Raw genomic sequence first — 27,044 nt, forward strand, 5'->3', positions numbered from 1 at the left:
CAAACTTTTGGACCCTGGTAACTCCTCCAGGTTAGGGACTCAAATTAGACCCAGGCTTGCAAGATTTACCTACAGCTGGCTTTGCAGGAAGGACAGAAGGATTTGTGCAAAACATTTCACAAGAGTGCCGGATTGTGTCACAACTGGGTCCTAGGGACCCGCCCACAGCTCCTTTAAAAGTCACTGACATCTTCCAACCACCAGCTTGCTTGGCTGCAGGTGTCTCCTGGTCTTAGCATGGCACTGCTTTGGGCTCTCGCTGTCCTGAGCCTCCTTCCCCTGCTGGATGCCCAGAGCCCCGAGTGTGCCAACCTGATGACAGTGGCGCCCATTACCAATGCCACCATGGACTTGGTAAGTGCCTGACTCCCTGAGCACCATGGGCAGCTGCTTCCCTCCCTGGGCTTTCCTTTGCCCTCCTGATACCTCCCTTTTCTCTCCTGGGGCCTGGGCTGAAATTTTGACCAGGCTCCAGAGACATTTCTCTGCCTCTAAACTCAGATGTCTCCTTGCAAGGTCCCTCAGCAGGGAACAACTCTGTCCTAGGTGGGGAGGGGCTGCCCAGGGGCTGGGGGGCATTTGGGGAGATACCTGGTTCCCTGAGTGAGCTCTTGTATGATCACTCCTCATCCGGAGCCCCAGTCTCCTTGTTTGCAAAAAGGGGACAGAGATCTGCTGTCTCATCCCAGCTAACTATCAAGGATTTGGCTCCATCACCAATTCCTGGCTTCTCCCCAGCTCTCTGGCAAGTGGTTTTATATTGGCTCCGCTTTCCGAAACCCCGAGTACAATAAGTCGGCTAGAGCAATCCAGGCGGCTTTCTTTTACTTTGAGCCCAGGCACGCAGAGGACAAGCTGATCACCAGAGAGTACCAGACCATGTGAGAGCCCACACCCCCAGCCCCAGCCTCTGGCTTTCACTCCCAGCTGCAGAAAATCCTTAAGCGAGTCCAACTTTCCTCCTGGCCTCAGCCTCAGCCTTCCCATGGATGGAACTGCGGTGGGGTGGGGGGGTTGGGGGGTGGGGAGCGTGGCGGGGAGGGGAGGGAGGGGATGCTGACTCTAATTGTCATCTGACTCATTGACTGCGATGGGCGATCGAGCACTTCTCTTTGACCGCTTACTGTTTTTCTCCCCGCTTCTATCCGGCTATAGTGCGGACAAGTGCGTCTACAACTGCAGCTTCATAAAAATCTATTGTCAGAATGGGACCTTGTCTAAAGTTGGTGAGAGCCAGCCTTCAGGTGGAGGGCTGCTGTGTGGAGAGGGGAGATGGTGGGTTGTTCAGCCTCAAGGAGGGGGCCCAGAGGACTTCTTATATCTCTGTGGTCCTTGTACCTGCACACAGCAAATAATCAGTAATAACTGCCAGCATTTTCAAGTTCTTGCTCTGTGCCAGGCACTGTTCGAAGTGCTTTACATTTAATCCCCTTCATACTCACTAACAACCCTAGGAGGACATCATAGTGATCAGATGCGGAAACAGAGAAACTGAGATGTCAAGGAGTTTCCCTGAGGTCACACAGCTTATAATTAGAACTAGGCTCTAAACCCCAGGCTGGCTCCAGTCCTACGTCTCAAGTCAGTTACTCCGTATCTTCTGCGAGCTAAAGGAGGGAGCCTGTATGGGGCAGGCAGTGGCTTCACCCACGTCCCACTAACACTAACACTGCAAAGAGGGTGCCCAGTAGGAGCCGGTGGAATGGAACAGATGTCACTTTGCAGCCCCGGGGCTCCTGTCTGAGTCTGGTTTCCTCATCTGTAAAATGGGGAGATAAAGGCCTTGACAACCACGGTCCACATGAGGCTCCTGAGATTGTGCACATGGAGGGCACTCGATGCAGAGCCTGGCACACGGCAGGAATGAGGGACCAGCGGCCCCAGGGAACCCCTGGCCTTCCCGGACTGGCTGTGTGGCCTTGGGCACATCCCTGTTCCTAGCCCATGAGATGGGAAGCATGTGGTTTCCTGTGGTCTCACCAGAGTCTTCTCTTTTTCAGAGTCGGACAAAGAACACTTTGTTGACCTGCTGCTCAGCAAGCACTTCAGGACCTTCATGCTTGCTGCCTCCTGGAATGGCACAAAGAACGTGGGGGTGTCCTTCTATGGTAGATGTCCCAAACCCCCACTCCACCCAAGCCTCATCCCAGGACCACCACTCCCCGGGCTAGGTCCCCAGAACCCCAGCCCTTCCTGGCCTCCCTCTTAGGCCTCCCACATCCCCACCTGGCCCCTTGCTCCCTCTTGTAGCTGATAAGCCGGAGGTGACCCAGGAGCAGAAGAAAGAGTTCTTAGATGTCATCAAGTGCATAGGCATCCAGGAATCAGAAATCATATACACTGACGAGAAGAAGGTGAGTGCAAGGAGGATGGGGTAGTGCTCACCCTGAGGGTGGCCCCACCTTGGGCAGCCTCAGAGGCCTAGAGAGGGGAGCTGTCTGTCAAGGCTTCACAGCGAGACAGGACCTCCTGATCAAGCACCAGCTTCCCTGAAGGACCTCCGGGGGATGGATGAGTGTCCAGGAGGGAAGAGTCACTGGAAAATCAGAGAGGATGCCTGGAGCCCGTGGGGGGACTGGAAAACCTAACGGGGGGGTGGGGGAAGAGCAGAGCCAAGTTGCAGCAAACGGAGAAGAGAATTCCCTGTATGTACAGGGAATGATCATTTACAGCTGCTGCCTGCCACGCCCCAGGCCTCTAATGCCTGTGTGACGGGCAATAGGTCTTATGGTTTTGGAGTCACCCCAACCGCAAGTCTAGGACCGCTGTCCCGATTTTTGCTATAACTGAGAATTTTCTGTGTCCTCTTAATGCTTTCCTTTAAATCTGTTAAATGAAAGGCTTTACTTGGTCTTGTCCTGTGCACTATCTGAAGTCACAGAGCTGATGAGCTGGCTACCCTTTCTTGATATATGTGGAATACTATCACGATTATTAAAATAAAAACATCTCCATCTGCCTGCCACTGAAGGTCATTTCCCATGACCACCAGTGGCGCAAATCACCGCCCCCCATTTTTGGGAACCGCGGAAAAGAGCTTATGAACACAGGCACTGGAGTTGCTCCTGCGGCCAGCAGCCTACCTCCCCCATCTGCTGGCTGGGGGGACAGGCCCCAGGCTGCCCTGAACCTCCCTCTCACCATCTTCAAAACAGTGCGAGGAATCCAGGAGATAACAGAAGGGCAGACAGGGCATGAGTGCTCAGACACGCCAGTTGTTGAGGGTCTGAGCCTCTGTTTCAGTGGTGAATAAGCTGAGATGTGGAGAGAGAAAATAACCTGTCCAAGGTCACCCAGCCGGAGCCCTGCGTGGGCTGGTGCCACAGTCCAGAGCTCATTCCCCTCCAAAGACCCAGAGTCTCTTTCTGGCCGACCCCTCCCCTCACCCCCGCTCCGTGCCCGCTGCCAGGCCTGGCCTGTCGGTCTCCTGAGCTCACTCGGCCTTGCCTCCTGCCCAGCCCAGCCCACCCTTCCCTGGCCATGTGCTGTCTTCTCCCACTAGGATGCGTGTGGGCCGCTGGAGAAGCAGCATGAGGAGGAAAGGAAGAAGGAGACAGAAGCGTCCTAGTATTGGGCCAGGATCCTGGGGGCTACGAGGGCCCACCCGCAGCCCCCTGCTCACTGTTTGTAACTCAGTTCCCTCGGTTGCATCAATAAAGTTTGTTTCGGTGCAGTCAGGTTGTCCTTCGAGCGTTCATTCATTCATTCATGTGCCCGCCTGAGTCAACTGAGGTCAGCCCTGGCTGATCAGATGCCCTGAGTGGATCCCTGGATGGAAAAGCCCTTGCTGTGGTCCCCAGCACCTGTGCCAGAATGGACAGCCATATGCACTGAGTGCCCTGGGAGCCCAGCACGGGGAAGGTTCCTTCTAGTGGGGAAGTCTGGGAAGGCTACCTGGAAGGGGCGCCTGAACCACTCTAGAAAGATTAGAGCTTGATAGCACCTGCTGTTCCCACTGAAGCCAAAGATCTGTTTAAGGAATATCGAGGCAGAGGACCATGAGCAGGAGGTCAGGTAGATAGAGGGTGGTGAAGACTCAGGAGTGTGGTGCCAAGCACCAGGGTCCGTCCTTTATTAATAGATGTCACCCTGGCCATCTGGGGAGGTGAGTTGGGAGGGGCAAAGCAGGAGGCAGGGAGACCGGCTCGGAGTCTTCCTGAGCATCCTGGAAGAGGCAGGTGCCTGGGCCAGGGCAGGGGCTGGATGGAGGCTCAGGGGACTCGGGGCCAGGCCAGAGGGGCTGTGTGTCTCCTTGAGGTGTCCCCAGAGTGCCTGCCTGTCACCCAGAAGGAAGAAAGGACACCTAAGGGTAAGGAGGGTCTCTCAAATCCAGACAACTTACAGTGATCGGAGCTCTTGCCATGGAGCCATGTCCAAGGCAGACCCACTTAGAGGTGCAAAGAGGACTGAGTCTGAAGCCAGGAGCTGAGCAAGGAAGGCTGGTGTCTGGGACTTCCCTGGTGGTCCAGCGGCTAAGGCTCCATGCTCCCAACGCAGGGGGCCTGGGCTCAATCCCTGGTCAGGAACTGATCCCACATGCAACAACAAAGATCCCATGTGTAGCAACTAAGGCCCCGGTGCAGCCAAATAAATAGATAAACATTAAAAAAATATAAAAGAAGGCTGTTCTCCTTCCAGACCCAAGCGTTCTGCGATATGTGGTCACAGGAGAGAAGCAGCATGATGCACGTGGCAGAGAAGTTGGACTGAATAATTCAAGTGTTCTGTGTACACAGGTCCTAAGCCATCTGGAGTGAGAGGACCACAACCCTCGCTCCTGAAACCCAGTCCTGTGGCTCACACACCTGCATCCTCCAAAGAGCCACACCCCCAAGACTCCAGCATCCTTTGTCCAAAGCTGCAGCCCTGCTGTGCCTGGGGCAGTGAGGCTGGAGACACTGCCCTGGGTCCCCACCTTGGGCTCCGCCTTCCCATCCACGTCCCATGACGGTGTGGGCCTGGAGGCTCAGAACCTACAAGAAATCCTTCTTCTCAGCAAGATGCCATTGTCAACTCTCCTGAGAAGGATCAGCTGAAAAATGAAATCGAAATGGGTTCCAGAGAAGCAAGTGAGATGAGAGGTGGGAAAGACTGAAGAAAAGGCCAAGGGAAGAGGAAGCAGGAGTCAGGGAGAAAATGTCATGGAGGTTTAGGGAGAATAAAACAGTTACAAAGAACACGGACTTTGGAGTCGGACCATCGCAAGTTCCAGTAGATGGAACCTCGGTCTCCTCATCAATAAAATGGGGGCACACTTAGCTCAAGGATTGGCATCTAGGAGACACTCAGTAAATAGCAGCTGTTGTTTGGTGTCAAAAGGAGCACTGGAAAGAGAGTCCAGGTGCATGCTCACCCAGACACCAATTTGCTCACAATGTCTCACAAGAGAGGCTTGGCCAGATGGCCTCTCCTCGCAGCCCCATCCGGTAGAAAGCTTCACGGTTCTGAGCGGGTAAAGTTGGAGAAACAGATGGCGCCAAGAGGCAGGCAGGTCGAGTCTGGAAATGCGCGCCCAACCTGCCCTCCGGGAGAGGGCTCCGCTCAGCACTGAGTCTTTTGTCCCCTAACGTGACCTTAGAAACCATAAGTGGATGACATATACCACAGACGTGGGTGGGTTTGCGAATGTTTGGGGTGTTCTTTGACCTCCATTTCTTAAGATTACTATGTAGGACTTCCATGGCAAGCCAGTGTTAGGACTCCATGCTGCCACTACAGGGGGCGCGGGTTCAGTCCTGGTCAGGGAACTAAGATCCCGCGTGCCACGTGGCATGGCCAAAAAATACACATAAAACAATTTTAAAGATCAATATTCACTCTTATTTATTTGCTCTCATAACGAAAATAGATTTTTTTAATGCCCCAAATATACAAATATCAGTGATGCACACACATTCCAGAAAAGCTGAGGTCTGAGCTGCTACAGGGTTGGGGAGCAGATGGCCTGGCCTCAGGGGCACACACCGGGAGCTGGCAGGAAGCTGGCCACTGGCCCAGTTCCACAGGAGTCCGAGGGGAGAGCCAGGGGTCTCGGCATGAGGTACTGAGGCAGGACCGTGGTAGACGACTTTCCGGGGCCCCCAGTGGGGTGTCTCCATCGCAGCAAGCCTGTGGGAAAGGCTGCTTGACCATGGGGAAGCTGGGTGCTTCTAAGATATTCCAATGGCCTCAAAGTACCCCACAGACCGACCACCAGTCACCAGAAGGAAAGTCCCCGGCCACGTTCTTCCCAGAGACGCCTACTCTGGAGTGGCTGGTCACAGGTGGGGGACAAGTTTTCACCAGAGACCCTGGCCCCGTCCCCTCTTATCTGGCCTCCTAAGAAGGATTCAAGGCCAGAAAAATGCCTCAGTTAAAGAAAAAAAAAAAAAAAAACCTGTCCATCATATATAAAATACATATTATTAGCTGGAGATGGACGCGTGCAGGCCAGGGGCCTCCCAGAGATGGCGTCTGGGCAGAGGGTGGCCTCAGTCCCAGCCTCAACCTCCTTCAGGGCTAGGAAGTGGCTTCTCTGAGTCACCCACTGCCACTTGTTCCGTTTTGGAAGCACGGAGGCTGAGAAGGCAGGGCCCGGGGCGGAGGGAGCCTTCCTCGTGAGTGTCTGTGGGGCCTCTGGGAGTGGCTCAGCGCCCTCTGGCCTGGGGCGGGGGGCGACTGCCAGCCCCCTGCCCGCCACGTGTCCCTGAGCCTCGAGCGCAGTCAGAAGAGGCAGGAGCCCCGCAGGCTGCGGGCCTGGCGCAGCTCGGCCGACAGCGAGCGGCTCATGTGCTGGGTGGTGGAGCGGACGCTCTCGGCAGCCTCGACCGCCCGGCTCAGGGCCTTGTTGAGCTCCTCCAGGTCCTTCAGGTCCAGCTGGACGGAGTGCCGGGATCCCCGGGCCGGCCGGGAGCAGGCTGCGGGGGGCCACTCGGCGGCTGCTCGGACTGAGGGGGCTGAGGTAGGTGCTGGCGGCGCGTAGTACCTGCGGGGAGAGATGGGTGAGTTCCCTGACCACGGAGACGCCTTGGGGCGCCTCAGGCCCGGCTTGGTCCTTGGCCCCTACATTCTGAGTCTCGGTTTCTTCATCTCCAAAATGGGAAAAATATCCCCCGCCAAGGGATGTGTTGGAGGGATGAAGCCGGAACAGTGCTCGAAAGCAGTCAGTGCCATCTATCCATTCATTGAATAAATACGTACTGACCTTATACTAAGTACCGACTGGTGTGCTGGGGCCTGTGGTTACCATGGTGAATGAACAACCCTGCCTGCTGCCTTCCTGGAGCGTCTAGTCTGGACGCCTGGTCTCAGGGAGACCAGGACCACCCCAGGTTCTGGAGCAAGCCTCCTTCACCAGAGAGGTAATGCAGGTAATGCGTGGAGTCCTATTTGTGAGGTGTGGAGTGACAGAGAGGTGTGACAATAACAATTAGGATTCTGCAGGAGTGCGATGGTCTGGCACCTCTCACCCAGAGCAGGGGGTGGATGTGCGTCCTTCCCAGCCCAGTCCTGCGGGAATGTGGGGGTGTTGTTTAGAAGTCCTGGGGGAAATGGGCAGAGGAGCCACGAAATGAAGCACAGATTTCCCCAAGAAGTGACTCCTGCATTCATCCAAAGATGCCCAAGTTTAGGGTTCAAGGAAACTAGTGCTGAGCAAGAAGCGGTGGCACCTGTGACATGGAATACAGTGTGTAGAGGGGGACAAAGTGAAAGATGGGGACAACGAAGCGTTTTGCCTAAATGGAGCAGGAATGGGTTTAGGAAGACTTGGCTGGAGACATTCGCTGGTGTGTTGCTTGGCATGTGGTAAACTCCAGTCTTACTGCTGATCCTTCACTTTCTAATTTGCATTATTGCACAGTGTGCTATGCTAGGATCTGAACAGATGTCTCTCCAAACAAGATAAACAGATGGCCAACAAGCACATGAAAAGATGCTCAATATCATTAGCCATCAGGGAAATGCAAATCAAATCTACACGAGATGCCACTTCACACACTCCCCACCCACTGGGGTTGGCTAAAACCAAAGACAGATAGCAGTGAGTTTTGTGAGAGGACGTGAGAGACTGGAACCCTCACACACTGCTGGTGGGAATGTGAAACGGTGTCGCTGGTTTGGAAGGCAGTTGACTGTTGCTCAACAGTTAGACGCAGTGCCTAGCCCAGGACTGGAATCTTCATCCTTGGTACCCACAGGCCAGACTCTGAGATAAGTGCTTTACTAGCACTATCTCATTTATTTCGTAGGCACTTTTATGCTTATTTTACAGATGAGTGAAGTGATGCTCAGAGAAGCTAAGGGATGCAGAAGCCTGCCCCAAATCCTGGTCATTCCTCTTGGCCGCCCGCATGACCATGAACAAGCTACTTCACTTTCAAGGGCTCCATTTCCCCCAGAAAACAACCACACTTAGCTACCTCCCAGGGTACAGCCAATAGGAAAACTCAGGTAAAAAGCTCTGTATGTCTGCTGCTGCTAAGTCACTTCAGTTGTGTCCGACTCTGTGCGACCCCATAGACAGCAGCCTGGGATTCTCCAGGCAAGAACACTGGAGTGGGTTGCCATTTCCTTCTCCAATGCATGAAAGTGAAAAGTGAAAGGGAAGTCGCTCAGTCGTGTCCAACTCTTCGCAACCCCATGGACTGCAGCCCACCAGGCTCCTCCGTCCATGGGATTTTCCAGGCAAGAGTACTGGAGTGGGGTGCCATCGCCTTGGTGCCCTATAAATAACAGCTACTGAGGATTCTCCCAGAATCAGGGGGCTGGGGCAGTACTCGATTTAAACCCATAGCTAATTAGTTCCCAGGAGATCCTGATACATATCATCTGAACCGAATGAATGAATGGGCTTCTTGAACCCAGTTCTCTCCTTTAGGGACAGACGAGCTGGTGTAACTACTGGATTCCCACACACCCCTGCCTTCTGATAATTTGATGACCAGACTGACCTGAAAGTTACCCCGAATTCCCCATAGGGAAGATGCTACAGAACAGAACAAGCAACAACCAGAAAACCCCACTAAACCGAAAAATTTGCTAGAAACTAGAAAGCCGGACTAGAAAGCCTCTAGTTCAGAGGTTATAAGGCGGCTGGCCAGCAGGTGGCTGCACAGGCCCACTCAGCTTTCTAAGGCTTTCCCAGCCGCAACCACTGAGCATATTCAGTCCTGCTTGACTGGCCGCTGGAGGAATGTAGTGTCATCAGTCCCAATTTAAGTAGTATTAGAAGCACTATGGTTACTGGCCGCCCTGACCCACTTATTTTAAAGTGAAGGAAACCGGTATAGAACAAGCTGACAACAGTCTGCAGAAGACAAATCTCCTAATTCCAGGGTCTGGGCTTTTATTCCCTGCACAATCCTGTCTTGTTGAAAGCACCTTCCCTCATTTCTCTCCTTACTGACAACAATACTGAACGGTGGCAGCATCCACGGCGATGGCACAGCTGCCATTTATTCAGCAAAGAGCATGTGCCAGCATGCACTACAAACTCCACAGACATCTCATGCCACCTGCCTCATCTAATCCTCATACAAACTGTATGCGACCGAGACTCTGACCCCATTTAACAGAGAGGGAGACAGGCTCAGAGAGGAAGTAGCTTTACCAAGGCCACAGCAATCATAAATGGCAGACAGGATTCCAGTGCAGCTCTGATTCTAAAACCTAAGCCTTTTTCACCTCGACTCCTGTGTCTTTTGTCTTAACTGATGTTACATCCGAATGTAACATGTAAACAGCGATTGCTCATCCTACCATGGACCAGACTGGTGTGCCTCTGAACTGGCAAGACCATTGGGAGCAAGGAAAGTCTGAGAAACTGTCAGCCAGGAGGAGACTGGGAGATGTGACAAGTACATGCATGTGGTTCCTTGGGGCGGCGGATCCTGGAACAGAAAAAGGACTTCAGGAGAACACTGAAGACGCCGAAGCAAACTGTGGACTACATTTAATAACCATGTATTAATAACGGTTCACTAACCACACACGGACCATGTCAAGGTGTGTGTGTGTGTGTCAGCTGCCCCGTTGCATCCGACTCTGCGACCCCATGGACTGTAGCCCACCAGGCTCCTCTGTCCATGGAATTTTCCAGGCAAGAATACTGGAGTGGGTTGCCATTTCCTTCTCCAGGGGATCTTCCTAACCCGGGGATTGATCCAAGTCTCTTGCATCTCCTGCACTGGCAGGCAGGTTCTTTACCACTCTGCTACTTGGGAAGGTTACCATATCAAGGTAAGATGGTCGTATTAGAGGAGACTGTGTTTGGGGTGTATATGAGAACTCTCTGTCTTATCTGTTCCTTTTCTCTATAAATCTAAAACTGTTCTAAAAATAAAGTCTATTTTTTTTTAAGTGAGGGTATTGGTTGCTTGCTAAGAAGACTCACAAGGAAATGGGAGATGATTAGGGTTCTAAGTCCCCATGAGGGCAATGCCCTCTGCCAGGCTCCTTCACTGTTGGGTCCCCAGGGTCAAGCAGTCTCCCTGGCACCCAGGGAGCATTCAAGGTTTGTTGAGTGACTACACAAGTGTTGGGGAGAAACACACGAGTACTCAGTGCTGAGTTCTCAGCTACCCAGCTCAGGGCTGAATGCTAACTATTAAGCGATTCAAACAGGCAAGGAGGGCTGGGAGGGAAGGTTCTTACACAGTGGCTGATGGATAAGGCAGGACGGGAACCGAGGAGATGTAGGCAAAGGCAGGAGGGGCTGGTGCCGAGGGTGCAACAGCCAGATACCACAGTCCAGGAGGTGGCCGGGGCGGCGACCCTGCCCGCTTGCTCCTCTGCTTGGGGCTGGACGTTGAAGGCGCATTTCTGCTGCTGGCGGCCTTTTCTGGCGCTGTCAGGGAGGGACAACAGAGACACAGTCTCACAACCTGGGAAGATCTGGCAGAGAACAGAGGGCCCCCAGCCCCGCCAACCCCACTGGAGCGGGGGCTGGCCACGCAGGGAGTGCCTCGCTTTGGGAAGCCAGCTCTCATCCAGTTTGCTCCACCCCAGATTGGGCGAGCTGCTGCTGCTGCTGCTGCTGAGTCATTTCCCGGGTAAACCCCCTCCCAGGGCCCCAAACCCAAATCCAGGGGAGCAGACGGAAAGAGACAGAGCATCAGTCCTACCAGAGGTGGCTGAGTCTGGGCCATCCCCCTCAGAGGGGGACCCAACTTGACTACACAGGGGACATCGCAAGGTCTCACTGCGAGACGGTCCCAGGGGGTCCCTGGTGACAGCATCACCTGGAAGAGGAGGCAGGGAGGTCAGGAGAGGACGATGTCTGAGTCACCAGGCCCCGCCACAGGCCTCCCGCAGCACTGAGCTCCTCTCAGGGACCCCTGCAGAGGAGACAAGCTGCCTCCACTGGGCAATAATACTGATGGTTACCATGACAGTAAGAGGCATCTCATGAGCCAGGCCCTCTGCTCAGAGTCTTCATTTATTGATTGATTGAATCCAACAAGCCACTGAACTAGCTGGGTCTACCACTTGTGAGCTGTGTGTGCTTCGGCAAGTCACTTGCCCTCTCTGAGCCTCAGTTTCTTCACTCATGGGAATGGTAATAAAATGGACAAAACCTACTTCCTAGGGTTGTGAGGATCATGCTTGTAAAAGCCTCATCATGTTGCTAAGTAAGGGCTTAATAAACGACAGCACTATCAGCATCATTGCTTGAAAGAGCCTCAGAGACCATCTCCAAACCTTCCATTAGAGGTGTGGAGCCCAAGGCTCAGAGAAGTTAAGGAACTTGTCTGATGTCACACAGCATGTCAGTGGCAGAACCGGGACTAGAACTTGGTGTCCATGTTCTCAGGCCACTGCTCCCCCGACTACTCTTCCCCTAAACCCTTGGGTTTGGGGGAGAAGGTGGGGAGGGCGGAAGGTAGACAGAGGGGAGACAAGATAATCATCGCTGCCAGCCTGCCTGCTGCTCACATCCCTCCCCGCATCAGGAACTTCTGAAATCATGTTCATGGTTTCTCCACGTCAAGGAGAAGGAGAGTGGCTTCAGGCAAAGCACCTGGAGAAATAGGTGTGAGGGCAGGGCACTCTGGGAAAGTTGAGAAGTCCAGAAAAGTCCTGCTCCCGTCTGCACCTTGACCTGCCACTGGGCTCAGGGCAGTCTATGTCCGGCCCAACTGCACCCCTGCCCCCCAGCCAGGGGCAAGAAGCTGCAGCCTTACGGCCCTGGCTGCTTCTCCAGGTACCACCCCCTACCTGGATCCTCCATCCTAGGGGGTCGGCAGTGGGGACAGGAGACTGGGACACTGCTTCTTGGGACAGTCTTGGGGGTCAGAACATAGTACTCCTGGCCTGGGGAAGAAACCAGAACAGTATCAGCTGTGCATGGATACAGAACTGGAGATGATTTAGAATACAAATCTCTCTTCTTCCTCCAGATGGTTTAACAGTCTCCCTCTCAATCTTTTCTTCATGCACACACAACGTGTGCATAAATATGTAGATACATAAGTGTGCATGTACATATACATATATAGATAAAACACATTTATCTGTCTGTTTATTGTAAGCCCTTTCCAGACTCCTGTTTCATCTCAGATCCTATTGGAACCAACTGCCTAGTTCTTGACATACGGAAAAAAATCAGCAAACCCAGGCTCAGTCAGGACTGGAAAGCAGGCAGAAAGACAGGATAAGCAATGACAAAGCATGACGGTACTCCCCAGACCCCAGCTTGCTCGTTAGGATTAGAATGGCTTGGGCATGGAGTCAGTGGTGTTTTCTCTGTGATTCAAGTGGCTGGGAAATGGGGAGAGTCATACTGTGGGTTTCACAGGCTTGTTGGGAGGACCGAGGGGGGCTGTATCCATGTACTCTGCCCTGCATTCCGCAGATGTCAGGTCCTTAAGGTTATCAAAAAATCGGACAGACTCTTGGGTCTGCACTCAGCTCCACTATTCCCTGCCTTATCCATCCCTGAGTCTCACATAAGACCTTGGGGATGATGCCTGATTATTTTTTTCTCTGTCCTCTGCCATGCAGGGTCTTCACTTTATACTCCGTGTGTGTTGCACTGGGGACCCTGGACACGCTGTTGTTTTGACTTCTAAACCTCAGTGTCTATTTGCTCCGTTGGGAGATGTGTGTCTCATTTCCTGCTTTGTCTGCATCACTTAGCCTTCTGGATCTGAGGTTAACCGCCCTCCTTCCCAGCGATACATGGGTGAGAGCCAAGTCTGTAATTTACTTACTGCAATTTACATGCTTACTATAATTGCTTATTTGTTACTGCCTTCTCTGCTGTGCAGTCAGATTCATGAAACTAGGAACCACATCCATATTTAATATTTGACCTGTGGGCATGCTTTGTCATGTCCGACTCTTTGTGACCCTAGGGACTGTAGCCCCTCAGGCTCCTCTGTCCATGGGATTTTTCAGGCAAGAACACTGGAATGGATTGCCATTTCCTACTCCAGGGGAATAGGTCCCATCATTTCATGGCAAATAGATGGGGAAACAGTGACAGACTTTATTTTGGGGGGCTCCAAAATCACTGCAGATGGGGACTGCAGCCATGAAATTAAAAGATGCTTGCTCCTTGGAAGTAAGTTATGACCAACCTAGACAGCATATTAAAAAGCAGAGATCTTTGCCAACAAAGATCCATTTAGTCAAAGCTGTGGTTTTTCCAGTGGTCGAGTATGGATGTGAAAGTTGGACTATAAAGAAAGCTGAGCGCCGAAGAATTGATGTTTTTGAACTGTGGTGTTGGAAAAGACTCTTGAGAGTCCCTTAGACAGCAAGGAGATCCAACCAGTCCATCCTAAAGGAAATCAGTCCTGAATAGTCATTGGAAGGACTGATGCTGAAGCTGAAACTCCAATACTTTGGCCACCTGATGTGAAGAACTGACTCATTTGAAAAGATCCTGATGCTGGGAAAGATTGAAGGCAGGAGAAGGGGACAACAGAGGATGAGATGGTTGGATGGCATCACAGACTCCATGGACATGAGTTTGAGTAAACTCTGGAAGTTGGTGATGGACGGGGAGGCCTGGTGTGCTGCAGTCCATGGGGTCACAAAGAGTCGGACACGACTGAGCGACTGAAGTAACTGAACTGAACTCCAGGGGATCTTCCCAACCCAGGGATCAAACCCACATCTCCCATGTCTCCTGAATTGGCAGGCAGATTCTTGACCACTGAGCCACCTGGGAAGCTAGGTTATATTTAATATAATGCACTTTGAAATCCTACTATGTGTCACCACAGGCTATGTGCTGGGTGCCCCCTGGGGAATCACAACCTTAATGGAAGGCCAGGAGGAAGTGATTCTGTGTTCACTGTCACCCAGGTCCCGCAAGCAGCAAGCTCTTCATAACCCGCTTCATGACTGACCAGCTGAGTGGACTTTCTCTGAACCCAGCACAGGCCCCGAAAAAGCGGAGGTCTCAGAAACTGTTTGCTGAGTGAATTCATGGACAAACACACCCAGATTCACAGAGACAATGCTCCCTGATGTTTTTGTATCACAGAACTCAGAAAAAGACAATATTTCAATGGCCCACTGGCTACATGGAAGCGACCACCTGGGGACTGTGCACCTCCAGCGCCCCCTCCTGGCTCACCTGTGTATTGGCCTCGGAAGGTGACCCTGTTGGGCCGTCCGGTGCTACTCACTCCTTTTGTTCCATCCCGAGCGGCCTGCGGACTGTTCTCGGTGGTCCTGCCCCTCTCAGAGAACAATCTGGGGGAGGCTGGCTCAGATTCGGAACCTGGGGTGGAAAGAGGGGCATGAGAGGGGGAGGAGATGGGGGACACGTAGCTAAGGGATTGGGCAGATCACGAGTCCAGAGGCTCTGGGATTTTAAGCCTACAGCTCCCCTTCCCCCGGCCCCTTAGTAATCACAGCCGACACACCCGGACCCCTGACCCTGTGCTAAGTGCTTTGCATGCTCCCTGTCACGCACCCTCGCAGCAGCCCCAGGAGTGGACACTGTGATCACTGCACTGTTAGCTGGCCCCTTAACTGCACAGGGCAGGTACACAAGCTGGCAAGGCCACACAGCTGGGAGGACGTGAGCTGGGGCCACCGACTTCAGAGCCATGCTCCTCCAGGCAAGTCCCCTGTGCTTTCGGGCTTTGGCGTCCTGATCTGCAGAAGGTGGATGATTCGATCCACCCTGCAGTGAAGACGAAGCAAGATGACACATACGCTTGAAGCCCTTACAGAAACTGCAGCACAGAGCCGGGGCACAGCACGCTGCGGCTGCCACTGGAAGCACGTGGCACTTCAGAGCACTACGACTGCCTGACAAAGATGCCCCAAAACCTTCCTTGGGTTTCCTCGAGGGTGGCTGCTGTGGCCCCTGACTCCTGAGCCAACATGCCCAGACTGTGGCCTCCAAAAGTCAGTCCTGGCAGGTGGTCACTTACTCAGGGACAGTCGAGGCTCCTCCCGAGGCACCGAGGAGGACCTGGCTCGCCGCCTTCCGGCGGGGACAGCTTGCTCGGCACCCCCAGGCTCACCAGACGACCTCTCCGTGGATTTGCTAGCGAAAGAGAGAGAGCGATGATGTCACTGGATGCGGTTTTATGCAGCCTTTAAAGACGATCAGTGAGAAGGCCAACCCAGAGAAATGCTTATAACATAAGGAAAGAGGAGAACATCAAAGTCAAAAGCAAAGACTCTGGAGTCAGACCCACAGAAGATGGCTCTGAGCCTCTCTGACCCTCAGTTTCCTCATCTGTCAAATGGGGATATAGGCGCGATTACTTCAAAGTGTCGTGGGAAGAAGTGATGAGACAGTGTCCTTTGAAAACCTTAACCTAGTACCCCCCGATAGGGACACTCAGAAGTTAGAGATGATTTTATAAGTCATCATAGGTGAGCAGCTGCGGAGTGAGTGCATGAGAGGGTGAGTGTCCTGCGAATGTTCTAGCTCTTCACTTGGGAGATGAGTTTGGGGACATTCACTGTATCATGCTTTATTAGTAACACATGTGTTCAAGTCTATTCTTTTATGCATTAAATATGACATGGTAAAAAAAAAGTCTAAGCGTGAATGAGTAAGTGAGAGAGGGGGATGACTGTGCCCAAGCCCACATGTCAGGGGACAGCCAGAGACCAGCTAACTCTGCCTTCTGCAGCTCCCACCAAGGCACGGGGGCAGGAACGTGGGGGTCACCTACCTGCCGTAATGGGAGCTCCAAGCGGCTGAGGAGTCCCCTGACCGCTCCCGGGCCCGGGTGGGGCGGTCGCAGCTGGACACTGAGCGCGTGGGGCGGCCCTGGGGGTGCTGGTGGAGGCTGTCCTCCAGCCTCAGACGGAGCCGGGAGACCTCATCCTGCAGCTCTCGGATGGCCTGGCTGGGGTGGGGGTGGAGACGGGAACGAAGAACAGGCGCACGATGAACACAGGGCAGCCGCTCGCTGGGTGCCAGGTCTCTGTCCCTTCCCAGCAAGCACGGTCTGACTCTGCTGTCAGGGGATCTTGAACTCCCTTGAGTGTCGGCTTTCCTCGCTGCATATCTAAACAGCTCTCTGAGTTCATGTCCCTGCACATTTGGTGAGCAAAGCAGAACTTTCTTTGAGGTTTACCCAACCTAGCATGCAGGGCCTCTGAGTAGCTATTCTGAAATACCAGTGACAAATTTTCAAGATTGAGATGAGGATGCAGAGGAGAGAGAGTCACTCAGTTGTGTGCAGCACGCCAGGCTTCCCTGTCCTTTACCATCTCGGAGCTTGCTCAAACTCCTGTCCATTGAGTCAGTGATGCCATCCAACCATCTCATCCTCTGATGAGTAAAGAGGGCATTGGCTAAAGCTGCACTTCAAAATTTCAATTCTGGGACTTCCCTGGCAGTCGAGTGGTTAAGATTCCACACTCCCAATGCAGGGGGCAGAGGTTCAGTCCCTGGGCAGGGACCTAAGATCCCACAGGCCACATAGTGCGGCCTAAGCAAAACAAAAACTTTCAGTTCGGATCTGCCTCAGGCCCTGGACTGCCCTCCCCTTCCTCTACATCTGTCTCTAGAGACCCTGACTGTGTCTCCAGGCCTGCTTCCTCCCCGCCCTTGCTTAGTGCCCCTCCCTACAGGGATCTCCTAAACCTTTCCTAAATTGCTCAAGCCCAGCACTCCGCTCCAGGCAGAAAATGCTTGTCTGTCTGTCTCTCTCCCGACGCAGATGGAGAGCGCCTGGCGGCCAAGCAGACCTCCCCATCTCACAGCGCCTGAGAGCCTCATACCTCATAGATGCTCAGGGACTGTCACTGATCTGGCCTCCAGACTCCAAGAGGGAGCAGAGGAAAGATGTGTGTGTGGAGAGGGGACAAGGAGACATGTGGTGCTACCCATCACCAACTGGATGTGAGCAGACTGCCATCTCAGGGAAGCCCCCAAACACAGCCCAATCTGTGATTGGTAAGGAACCTCATGAGCCCCTAGTATCTCAGGAGTAAATCTTATTTGTGTTTCTCCTTGATTGGTCCCTGAATCTCTAGGGTCTTGTTCTGAGGGCATCACTGGCATTGAGGCAGCCAATCCCACCCAGACACCCTGGCACACAACCCCCTACACCCGGGGCTTTAGAGTCCGGGTTCGGCATGGCATTCCTCCACGCTGATACAGGTTCTCTGTCTACTGTTTGGACCAGCTTCCGGGGTGAGGGCTCCCCTCAGGGTTATTTCTTGCCTGGTGGTCCCTGGACTCGTGGTGGGGTGGCTCCTGGCGCCACCTGCAGCAGACATCAGCTCTCAGATGGGTGTGCCCAGAGGGAGTGGAGACCTCTCTCTGCCTTTGCCCTGGCGCTCTGGGCGTCCAAGGCAGCTGGTTCCCTTGGCAATTCCCAGGGAAACGCTTGTTGGGGTTTCCAAGGCAAACCATGAGGGTGGCGGCTGCAGGAGAGTAAGAACTCTAGCCACCCATTAACCCCTGAAAGGCAGGACCACGGCCCTGCAACGGTGCAAGACCAGGGCGGCTCTGGCTCCCTGTCCAGGTCAGAGGCCGCTGAGCGAGGGCCTGGAATTTGGACCGTGCCCTTGGGTGTCACTTGTCCTCTCCGGCTTGTTTCCATCACAATCTTGGCCTTCCTGACCTAATCTTTCAGTGACTGAGTGCCAGCTGGCACCTAAAAGTCATCTTTCCCTGCAATTTCACTCCCCCTCCTAAGTTCCCCATCTCTGCATCGGTATCCAACTGGTTGACAAGCCAGAAATCTGAGTCGTTCTAAACCTTTCTTTTCCCCCGAGCACCCTGAAGGTTAACTAACTCCCAAATCCTGTTGGCCCAATGCCTAATTACCCCTTTTCAAATGCACTCCCTGCTCTCGCTGATGGCCCCAACTCCTCTCTCTGGGGTGTGTTAGCCTTCTCAGCCATCCCTGGCCTCCACACCCACAATCATGGTGGCCAGAGAATTCTTGCTACAGTGTAAATCCAACCCTGCAGCTTCCTTACTGAAAGCCTCCCTCATTATCCTTAGATGAGACTTTCCACATTCATAAATATTCAGTGAGCACCTCCTCTGAGCAAAGACATCATCCGAACTTCTCACCAGCTGTGTCAGAGGTTCTCTAAGCTCTCCCCCAGGTCTCCCCGTCTTCCTCTCTGCTTTTATTGTTTAACGGCCCACCTTATACTTGAGGATCTGGCTATAACAAACTTAGGTGCCTCGGCCTTTGCACATGGGATACTCTTTCAGCTCTCTGCCTTCTGGTCTCAGTTGAGACACCACTTCCTCCAGGAAGCCCTCCCTGAAGCCTCTGACTGGGCCAGATGCCCCTTCTCTGTGCTCCCACGGTCCCTCGGGCCTGTGCTATCACTGTGCTTATCACACTGGGGGTGCAACCTTGTTTCTTGGTCCATCTTACAGGACGGTGAGCTTTACGAGGTCAAGGACTGTCTTGTCCACTATTGTATTCCCAGGGGCTGGCATGCTGTAGGTAAATAAGCCTCTCACTGACTCAATGGACGTGAGTTTGAGCAAACTCTGGGAGACAGTGGAGGACAGGGAAGCCTGGCGGGCTGCAGTCCTTAGGGTCGCAAAGATTCGGACACGACTTAGTGACTGAACAACAACAAGCCTCTCGTTCCTCTGCTGATGTCACAGAGGGTTGCAGGAGTGCACTTGCTAAAGCTCAGGCCTGGGAACCAACACCCCAACCCGACAAAGGCCTGTGACTGACTCCTGGCCAAACGCCACTCAGGAGAGCAGGAAGAGGACTAACCAACCCCCTTTCCCTTTACTGTTTAGCGAAGCAAGGAAAAATCTTTCTTAGTAGAAAAACTGCACTTAGATTAAAAAGAAAAAATTGAAAAAACATTCTCTTTTTGGTTCATATAATAAACCCGTAAACTGCAGAAAACACACTCCGGGGAAGTGTAGCCCCATTTTGGAAGGGAAATGCTGGGAGGCAGGGAGAGGGGTTCTAGCACCAGCAAGGTGGAATTCTAGATCATTTCCTACTGGCTAGAGAAGTGTCCTCAGTGTCTACACCAAGGAGGACCCACAGGATCAACTGGGAGGCAGGATGCTTGGGTCCCAGCACAGCCACCACTGGATGGAGACCCCAGGGAGCCCCTGCCTCCCTCGGGCATCACCCTCCTGTCTCTCTGATGCACTTGAATCCTCAGCGCCCAAGCATCCAACTTACTCGCGCCCCGTCCTGGTGAGAAAGAAGGTGGAGGTGATCTCTGCGGGTCCACGGGGTGGAGTGGCAGCCACAGGGGCAGGGGTGGGAGGTGGGCTGATTGTCGCGCTGGGGAGGATTGGTTCAGGAATCCGCTTCCGCCCCTTAAACTCTGAGCCAGGGACCGCTAGAGAGGCGGAAGGAGACCAAAGTGAGTTTACACCGAGAGGACCCTTGAAGTGTGAACTTGTGTGGGTGGAAGCATGTTGGGTGTGAAGAGATGGGGCCCGGCTGAGGTAACAGATGAAGCTCCTGTGGAGGCCAGTGACCCTCAAAACAAGAAGAAGATGTGGTTTTTGCTGGGAGCTTGGGGTGCAAAGCTGCGGAGGCCCTTGTGACTAGATTGCCCCTACCATCCACCATTTTTGCATCAGATCCCAGTCTCCAAGGCTGTCCTCCTGCAAAGAGCTCCCTTCTCCTCCACATAGACCCTCAGACTCTGCACATCACCAGGTTGCCCTAGGACCAGCCCCGGAGCCTCCACCTCCCTCTGAAATTAGTCACAGCTTTGCCTGCTTGCATGTTTCTCGGAGCATTCAAAACTTAAGGCTCTCAACGGGGGTGGGTGACCAGAGTTACAAATCACTCGTCCAGCATGTGCATTAAAAACAATGCGCCCTGGGAAGACTACTCAACAATATAAAAAAGAATAGACTGTTGATTTATGGAATAATCTATGTGAATCTCCAGAAAAGTATGCTGAGTGAAAAGTAAGCCAATCCTGAAAGATTATACGATTCCATTTCTATGACATTCTGAAATGACAAAATTACAGAGATGGAGAATAGATTGGTGGTTACCAGGAGTTAAGGCGGGGTTAGATGTGTTTATAAACGGACAACAGGAGGGACCCTGGGATGGTGGAAATGTTCTGTGTCTTGACCGAGTCCATGTTAGAATCTGGTTATGACATTGCTCTATGGTTTTGCAAGATATTGTTGGGAAAAACTAGGGGAAGGGCACGTAGGCTCTCTGGGTATTATTTCTTACAACTGCATGTGACTTAATTAAACTTTAAACTTTTAACTAAAGTTTAATTTTTCAAAATTAAATGGGAACCTCAAAAAGAGGCAAAGCTAATCTGAGAACAGTGGTTACCCTTGAGAAGGGTGGGAGTGTCTAGGAGGGGCTTGGAGGGGGCTGGGGTTCTGATCATGCGGAGTTTTTCTGTCACCTTGGGAAAATTCATCAGTTTCTGTTCCTTCCTGTATACTTGTTTTATTTCAATAAAAAGGTCACATGCATGTTTTTAAAGTAAACAAAGAAATCACAGATTTTATAGACACAGAAAGTGTTTATAACACAGTATTTTGTGAAAAAAAATTATAAAACATTCATGTATAATATCCCACTTCCATTTTAAGTATTTGCAAATAAACACACAATGGCATAGAAAACAGCTCAAAGGTTCTAGACTAAAATGTCATCAATGATGGTTTTTAGCTAATTATTGTTTTTTGTTCCCTTTTCAAATTTTCCTATAAAGAACCTGTATGATATTTTGCATCCTAAAGGGTAATGCAGATTTTCTTATTGCTCTTTCTTACCCTGTGCGATCCAGCCACCCCCAGGTTCTGGCCAACCCAGATACATTCACTCACCCATCTCAGACGCCAGTGCCCGCTCCAGGCAGAAGCTGGGCGCCCTCTGCTGGAGAGGACTGTCCTGGCCAGATGGGGGCCTCTGGGCTCGGCCTCTGGGTCCGCTGGGCTCAGAGGTTCTTCTGGGGACTGGAAGACCCTTGGTCTGGCGGTGGGAGGCTGCATCTTGGGGTACAGGCAGAGTGAAGGACCGGACTAACGTCCCCGGTGTGCTGGGGGGGAGAGAGAGACACGTTGAGGTCACACAGAATGAGGCCACAACCTCTGAGCCCCTCCACATGCTAGACCATCCTATCCTTTGGGACTCGGCAGCCCTGGCAGGATGGCATTTCTGAGGATGCATCTCCATTACACACACACTTTCTTTATAAACTGCAGAGCTGTACACTTGCCTACTCATGTACACAAAGTCATAAAGCTCAACTTAGTTTTTAGATAATATAAACAGCAATGAAGTTTGTAATCTTCCCTTCCCACGCAGCCCTGGGTAGTCCCAGGGACCTTCCTCTGGCTTTGGAGGCTGTCACTCAACCTGGCAGCTCTGTCACGACACCCTCCCGGCACATCTTATTCATTCACCGTTTCATCACCCATTTGTTCAACAAATTCCCAGTCTGTCAATACGTGGCAGAGTGACCCTGGGCAAGTCACTTTCCCTCTATCCATAACATGAAGGCAATAACCCATCCTTGGTGGGAATGAAGTGTGGGGCTCTGAGAATGCCCAGACCCTGTTCTGAGCTCACAGGCACTTTGATTCTCAGCCTACCCCAAGTGGGTAACACTGATGGGGTCCCCATTACCTGATCTGGGAGAGCCGGTGCTCTGGGGTCTGAGTGAGGGGCGATACTCTACTGGTTTCTGAGCCCACGAAGCCACTGTCTGTCTCGGGGGATGCCATCCAGGGCTCCTGAAAGAGACAGTGTCCCTTTAAATCTGAGGAATGTGCCCGGGGAACACTGGGAAACCCTTCCCCAGTGCTGGCCTGGGCCTCACATTCCAGAGGCTCACAGACAGGGAGGCTGGCCCAGCTCCCAATAGCCAGGCCCTGGGCGTGCGGGGTCCTGAGGTACTCAGGGCCTGGCATAAGCCCCGGGCCAACAGCAGGGACTCCACGCCCCGAGAGGACCCTGAGCATGCCCCATGTCCCTGAGGGGTGAGAGCCAGGGCCCTTGGGAGGGAGACTGTCACAGAGTTCCTGAGCTGAGAAATAGAAAGGGGAGGAGGAGAAAGCAGTCCCACTGCGAGAATGGGATTCTCGAATCCACACGTCTTCCAGGGTGGGCCTGGAATGCCGTGTTCTACCTGATTGCAGAAATGCCCAGGTGCCATAAATTGGGATTGGAGGAGGCAATGGCACCCCACTCCAGTACTCTTGCTTGGAAAATCCCATGGACGGAGGAGCCTGGTAGGCTGCAGTCCATGGGGTTGCTAAGAGTCAGACACAACTGAGCAACTTCACTTTCACTTTTCACTTTCATGCATTGGAGAAGGAAATGGCAACCCACTCCAGTGTTCTTGCCTGGAGAATCCCAGGGACAGGGGAGCCTGGTGGGCTGTCGTCTATGGGGTCGCACAGAGTCGGGACACGACTGAAGCAACTTAGCAGCAGCAGCATGAATTGGGAAAACCAAACTGATCAACCACGCGCACCTCCAACACGCCATGTCTAACGCAAGGGGCAAAGATCACCAACAGAGAGACACGGGTGTCTGCCCTCAATGAGTTCATGGCCGAGAGCATATTCCTTACCATGGGCTCATTAGGACTATAGGGGGGTGTGTGTGTGTGTGTGTGTGTACACATGCAAATGTATGTGTTTATTTTTTTGGATGTGGACTATATGGTCTTTATTGAATTTGTTACAATATTGCTTCTCTTTTATTTTTTATTTATTTTTTTTTACTACACGGCATGTAGGATCTTAGCTCCCCTAGCAGGGATTGAACTTGTGCCCCCTGCATTGGAGGGCGAAGTCTTAACCCCTGGGAAATCCCCATATGTGGTTTTTTAGGGGAGGATCCATCCCATAAATCATATTTCCACAGTGATTTGTAATTCCTATCATAGTTTAAAAAGTGCCATTCTCATGGCACAAACTACTTGGAGTCAAAGATACCACCCCCACCTTCAGCTGTGCTAAGCAGCCTCAGAAAGATACAGGCACTGAGCTACAGGTCTCAGAGGACAAAGAGGAGGTCCAGGTAGAGGGGTGGAGGTGCAGGGAGCCACGGTAGAGGCGGGAGAAGCAGGCACTCTGAGCAAAGGCCTGGAGGCAGGAGGCTGGGGGAGATGGAGGCAGAGGCCCCGCACCCACGCGTACCTCCAGCGGGGGCCCGCCGGCCTGGTGCAGAGACTTTGGTGGGAGGCGCTCAGAGATGCCACTTCCCTCGAGGCTGGCCAGACTGCTCTGGTGGGACGTTGCGGACTTGGGGCCCCGAGGATGGGGGGGCCTGCTGTGGCCGGGAGGGACCTCCTCGGCTTTGCCCAGACCCTGCAGGTGCCCGTCTCTGGTCACGGATGCACAGACATCTGCTGGCTTCACAGGCGCCATCTGCTCCATGGTCTCCCTGGCAGGGAAGGAGAGGCATGGTGCCCCTGAGCCCTGGCATGGGCTGGGCAGCTCTGTCCTGGGAGCCATGCAATGCAGGACACGAGCTCTGGAGTCAGGCACCCCTCCATCGTCACCCTATGCTGCCGCCCTCTTGCTGTGTGACCCTGGGCAAGGCACCGCCCTCTCTGAAGCACACTTATCTCAACTGTAAAATGAGGGTGCTGACAAACCCGCCCCATACGCCAGGGCAGAAACCGTGCGGAAATAGAGGTGCCAGAGTACCCTTGCCCAGGCTTCTGGAATTTGCCTTCCCTCTTTCCTATTCCAGCCATTTCCATCAACTTCCATCTACTCAAAAAGACCATGTCACTATCGTAAACAGAAGACCAGTATTTTGTGTTACAGACAGAAGCAAACTTTGCAAATAAGTACAAGGAACATGAAAACAGCATTATCATAGTCTAGATAAATCCTGTTGCCTAGTAAAGGCTCTTGGCCTGAGGCCTGCTGGCTTTCTTTCTCTTTCTCTCTTTTTAAAGGAAGATCAAGAGAGGCCCTGAAGACTTTATAGCCCTGAGACTTTCTCCTTGTTGTACATGGAATCTCTGAGACTGAGAATAAGAGTGATGCCATTTAATGCTGCATCTCTCCTACGAGAGATCTCATCCCACGCCTCCCGAAATCATTTCAAGTGCTATCAATGGTGTATATTTCATGGTTTGTAGAGACACTGAGCTACAGGTCGGGAAAGCCGTTTCTAAACTGTAAAGGGCTGTCTAGCTCCTAGGACAGTTACTACCCCTGTGGTTTCTGAGCTGGTGTGGGACCAGCGGGGAAAGCTCAGTGACCTACTCGAGGGGAACCCCATGACTTCTCTCAGCCTGCGCCGGGGGCTGCCTGGTGGGGAGCCTTGGGGCCACTGCTTTTCCTGGAGCTGGATCTGGCCTGTCAAAACCCAGGGTGCGGCCCTGGCCCTCCGCCTCCTCCTCCTCCATCCTCAGGGCTTCTGGAAGGGACTTCACACTGAGGTACCTGCAGAAAAACACAGAGAAACATGACTTCAACCCACAAGGCCAGCAAGATCCCACCACAGGGCCAGACGCCCTGGCCTCGGGCCTGGTGGGCACTCACCGCTCCAGGAGGCCGTGGAAATCCTGCTCCACCCGCAGCTCCTTGTGCCTGAGCGGGGCCGGGAGGCCCAGCGGCCCGTCCTCTGCCTCGTTGCTGGGAGCGCTCAGATCCGAGTTCATGGGCAGTAGGTGGGGGCCAGTGCTGGTGGCGTCGGGCTGGGGCCAGAAAGGAGGAGGGGCAGAGATTCAGCAGATACCTAAGACCACTCTTTAAGGACCTACCTTATGCCAGGCTCACGCTGGGTGCTGAAGAGCAAGAAAGAGGTTAGATTCACTGGCCTATTACTCTTTTCCTGTGTGTAAAAGTAAGAACTGGGTCACTGATCTCCAAAACCAGCTGCCATGAATGTGCTATGTGCCAGGCACTGTACAGATACCACTTGACAACAATCCCACCAGTATACAGGCTATTACAGCCCATTTTACAGACAGGTACTTGAGGCTCAAATGATTTGCCTAAAGCCATACAGCAGCAAGGGGTGGTGCCAGGATTTGAACCCAGATTTTCATTCCAGTGTGAACACGCAGCCACTCAAAACACCTTCACTGTGGGAGCAGGGGAGTCCCTCAAGAAAATGCACCAGAGATGGCCATCTCCCATAGGGCTGTGACGTGGGCTAGAGATAATTCTACACAGCCCCTTCCATGTATGGTTCTTATCTCGTGTAGCCATCTCTGTGAATAGTCTCCAGATCCACCTGCGTCTACAAGCTAGAAGCCTGGAGGTCATCATTCGCTCCTTTCCTCTCACCATCACTCCAGCTCCAGTCCAATGCACCTTCTAAACCTCTCTCAAGTCCATGCATGTCTCTGCATCTGCCCCACCACCTCCCCAGCTCTGAAGGTGAAAGTGTTAGTCTCTCAGTCATGCCCAACTCTTTGTGATCCCATGGACTGTAGCCTGCCATGCTCCTCTGTGCATGGGGTTCTCCAGGCAAGAATACTGGAGTGGGTAGCCATTCCCTTCTCCAGATGATCTTGCTGACCCAGGGATCAAACTTGTATCTCCCACCGTGCAGACAGTCTGCTGCATTGCAGGCAGATTCTTTACCATTTGAGCCACCAGGGAAGCCCAACCTGCAAATCCTCTTATATCATCCCCTGCTGAAAAAGCAGCAGTTTAAAACCATCCCCCTGATGTGACCACATACCTAATTCCTGGGGCCCCTACCTGCCTCTCCAGCCACATCTCTTAGATGTGGACCCCTTAGACAATGGACGCCTCACTGTCTATTCTCTAACCACAGGGCCTTTGCATAGGCTGTTTTTTCTGCCAGATTTTTTTTTCCTCTTCTGCACCTAGTAATTCCTACTCCTTTTCAGATTTCATTTAAACATGACTTCCTCAAGGAAAGTTTTTCTGACTCCTTAATGAACTCAGATATGTTAGCTTGTTATCTACTTGGTGTAGAACTCCATAATTCTCCTTCAGAGCACCGATCAAAATTCAAGTACCAAGTTTAACTCTACAGAATATTCCATGAGGGTGAAAGTGTTAGTTGCTCAGTCCGACTCTTTGTGTCTGACTCTTCGCTATCCCATGGACTGTAGCCTGCCAGGCTCCTCTGTCCGTGGAATTCTCCAGGCAAGAGTACTGGGGTGGGTAGCCGTTCCTTCCTCCAGGGGATCCTCCCAACCCAGGGATTGAACCCGGGTCTCCTGAATTGCAGGCAGACTCGTTTCCATCTGCGCCACCAGAGGAGCCCATGAGGGCACAGGCCACCGGTTATTTTGCTTGTTTTCTACTGAATTCCCACCATGTGTCTTGAGTGTCGGCATATGGTACAAACTTCTCAAACGTCATGAAGCTAACTAATGGAGAAACCAGTGAATGAAGGAACAGTCTAATACGGTTGAGTAAAGAGGTACCTCAGGGCTGAGGGTCTGGATGGCCGATGTGCGGGTTTGTTCCAAGGGAGAGGGCAGGTCTGTTGGCTGGTGGGGGGAGGGCGTGGCTGGGGGGCTGTCCAGAGCCAAGTCTGACCCAACTTGCCCAGGCTCCTGCTCGTTGTGGTCCATGAGGTCCTTCAGCTCATCCAGGCGAATTCCCAGCTGGAATATCTCTGCCTCCACCTCCCTGGAACAAGGAAACATCAGCGGGTCTCGAAGGCTGTGCTTTAGAGTAGAGACCC

The 27,044-nt window shown here is 52.8% G+C and overlaps 2 protein-coding genes across 7 annotated transcripts in view; one reads left to right on the top strand and one right to left on the bottom strand.

The window, feature by feature from the left end:
* The first annotated feature begins 202 nt into the window (after positions 1 to 202).
* On the top strand, positions 203 to 3,673 carry LOC147367855 (alpha-1-acid glycoprotein). The gene is made up of 6 exons (XM_086413856.1): positions 203 to 354; positions 739 to 881; positions 1,156 to 1,226; positions 2,001 to 2,108; positions 2,251 to 2,354; positions 3,503 to 3,673. Exons 1-6 carry the CDS (start codon positions 238 to 240, stop codon positions 3,566 to 3,568), a joined length of 609 nt encoding a protein of 202 aa, XP_086269982.1. The 5' UTR covers positions 203 to 237; the 3' UTR covers positions 3,569 to 3,673.
* Positions 3,674 to 5,797: 2,124 nt separating this feature from the next.
* AKNA (AT-hook transcription factor) overlaps positions 5,798 to 27,044 on the bottom strand; it is a 58,897-nt gene continuing 37,650 nt past the window's right edge. For 5 of the 6 annotated variants that reach the window (XM_086413859.1, XM_086413860.1, XM_086413858.1 and 2 more), the window contains 14 exons: positions 26,782 to 26,989; positions 24,914 to 25,068; positions 24,635 to 24,814; positions 23,552 to 23,798; positions 22,032 to 22,138; positions 21,230 to 21,441; positions 19,593 to 19,755; positions 16,131 to 16,307; positions 15,375 to 15,490; positions 14,567 to 14,713; positions 12,196 to 12,291; positions 11,103 to 11,219; positions 10,633 to 10,825; positions 5,798 to 6,964 (listed from right to left, as the gene is read on the bottom strand). In XM_086413859.1, the coding sequence (XP_086269985.1) occupies positions 6,703 to 6,964; positions 10,633 to 10,825; positions 11,103 to 11,219; positions 12,196 to 12,291; positions 14,567 to 14,713; positions 15,375 to 15,490; positions 16,131 to 16,307; positions 19,593 to 19,755; positions 21,230 to 21,441; positions 22,032 to 22,138; positions 23,552 to 23,798; positions 24,635 to 24,814; positions 24,914 to 25,068; positions 26,782 to 26,989 (2,380 nt within the window). In that variant the 3' untranslated portion in view covers positions 5,798 to 6,702. Of the gene's footprint in view, positions 6,965 to 10,632; positions 10,826 to 11,102; positions 11,220 to 12,195; positions 12,292 to 14,566; positions 14,714 to 15,374; positions 15,491 to 16,130; positions 16,496 to 19,592; positions 19,756 to 21,229; positions 21,442 to 22,031; positions 22,139 to 23,551; positions 23,799 to 24,634; positions 24,815 to 24,913; positions 25,069 to 26,781; positions 26,990 to 27,044 lie in introns of all 6 variants that reach the window. The other variant, XR_015168748.1, reaches the window with a different exon arrangement.

This window comes from Bos grunniens, chromosome 8 (genome assembly GCF_055505025.1).
Source record: "Bos grunniens cultivar Pamir isolate PY7600 chromosome 8, Bosgru_T2T1.0, whole genome shotgun sequence".
NCBI lineage: Eukaryota > Metazoa > Chordata > Mammalia > Artiodactyla > Bovidae > Bos > Bos grunniens.

Coding starts and splice junctions, on each gene's coding strand:
- LOC147367855 (XM_086413856.1), top strand. CDS start 238: ATGGCACTGCTTTGGGCTCTCGCTGTCCTGAGCCTCCTTCCCCTGCTG. Junction 355..738: donor CCAATGCCACCATGGACTTG/GTAAGTGCCTGA, acceptor GCTTCTCCCCAG/CTCTCTGGCAAGTGGTTTTA. Junction 1,227..2,000: donor TGGGACCTTGTCTAAAGTTG/GTGAGAGCCAGC, acceptor TCTCTTTTTCAG/AGTCGGACAAAGAACACTTT.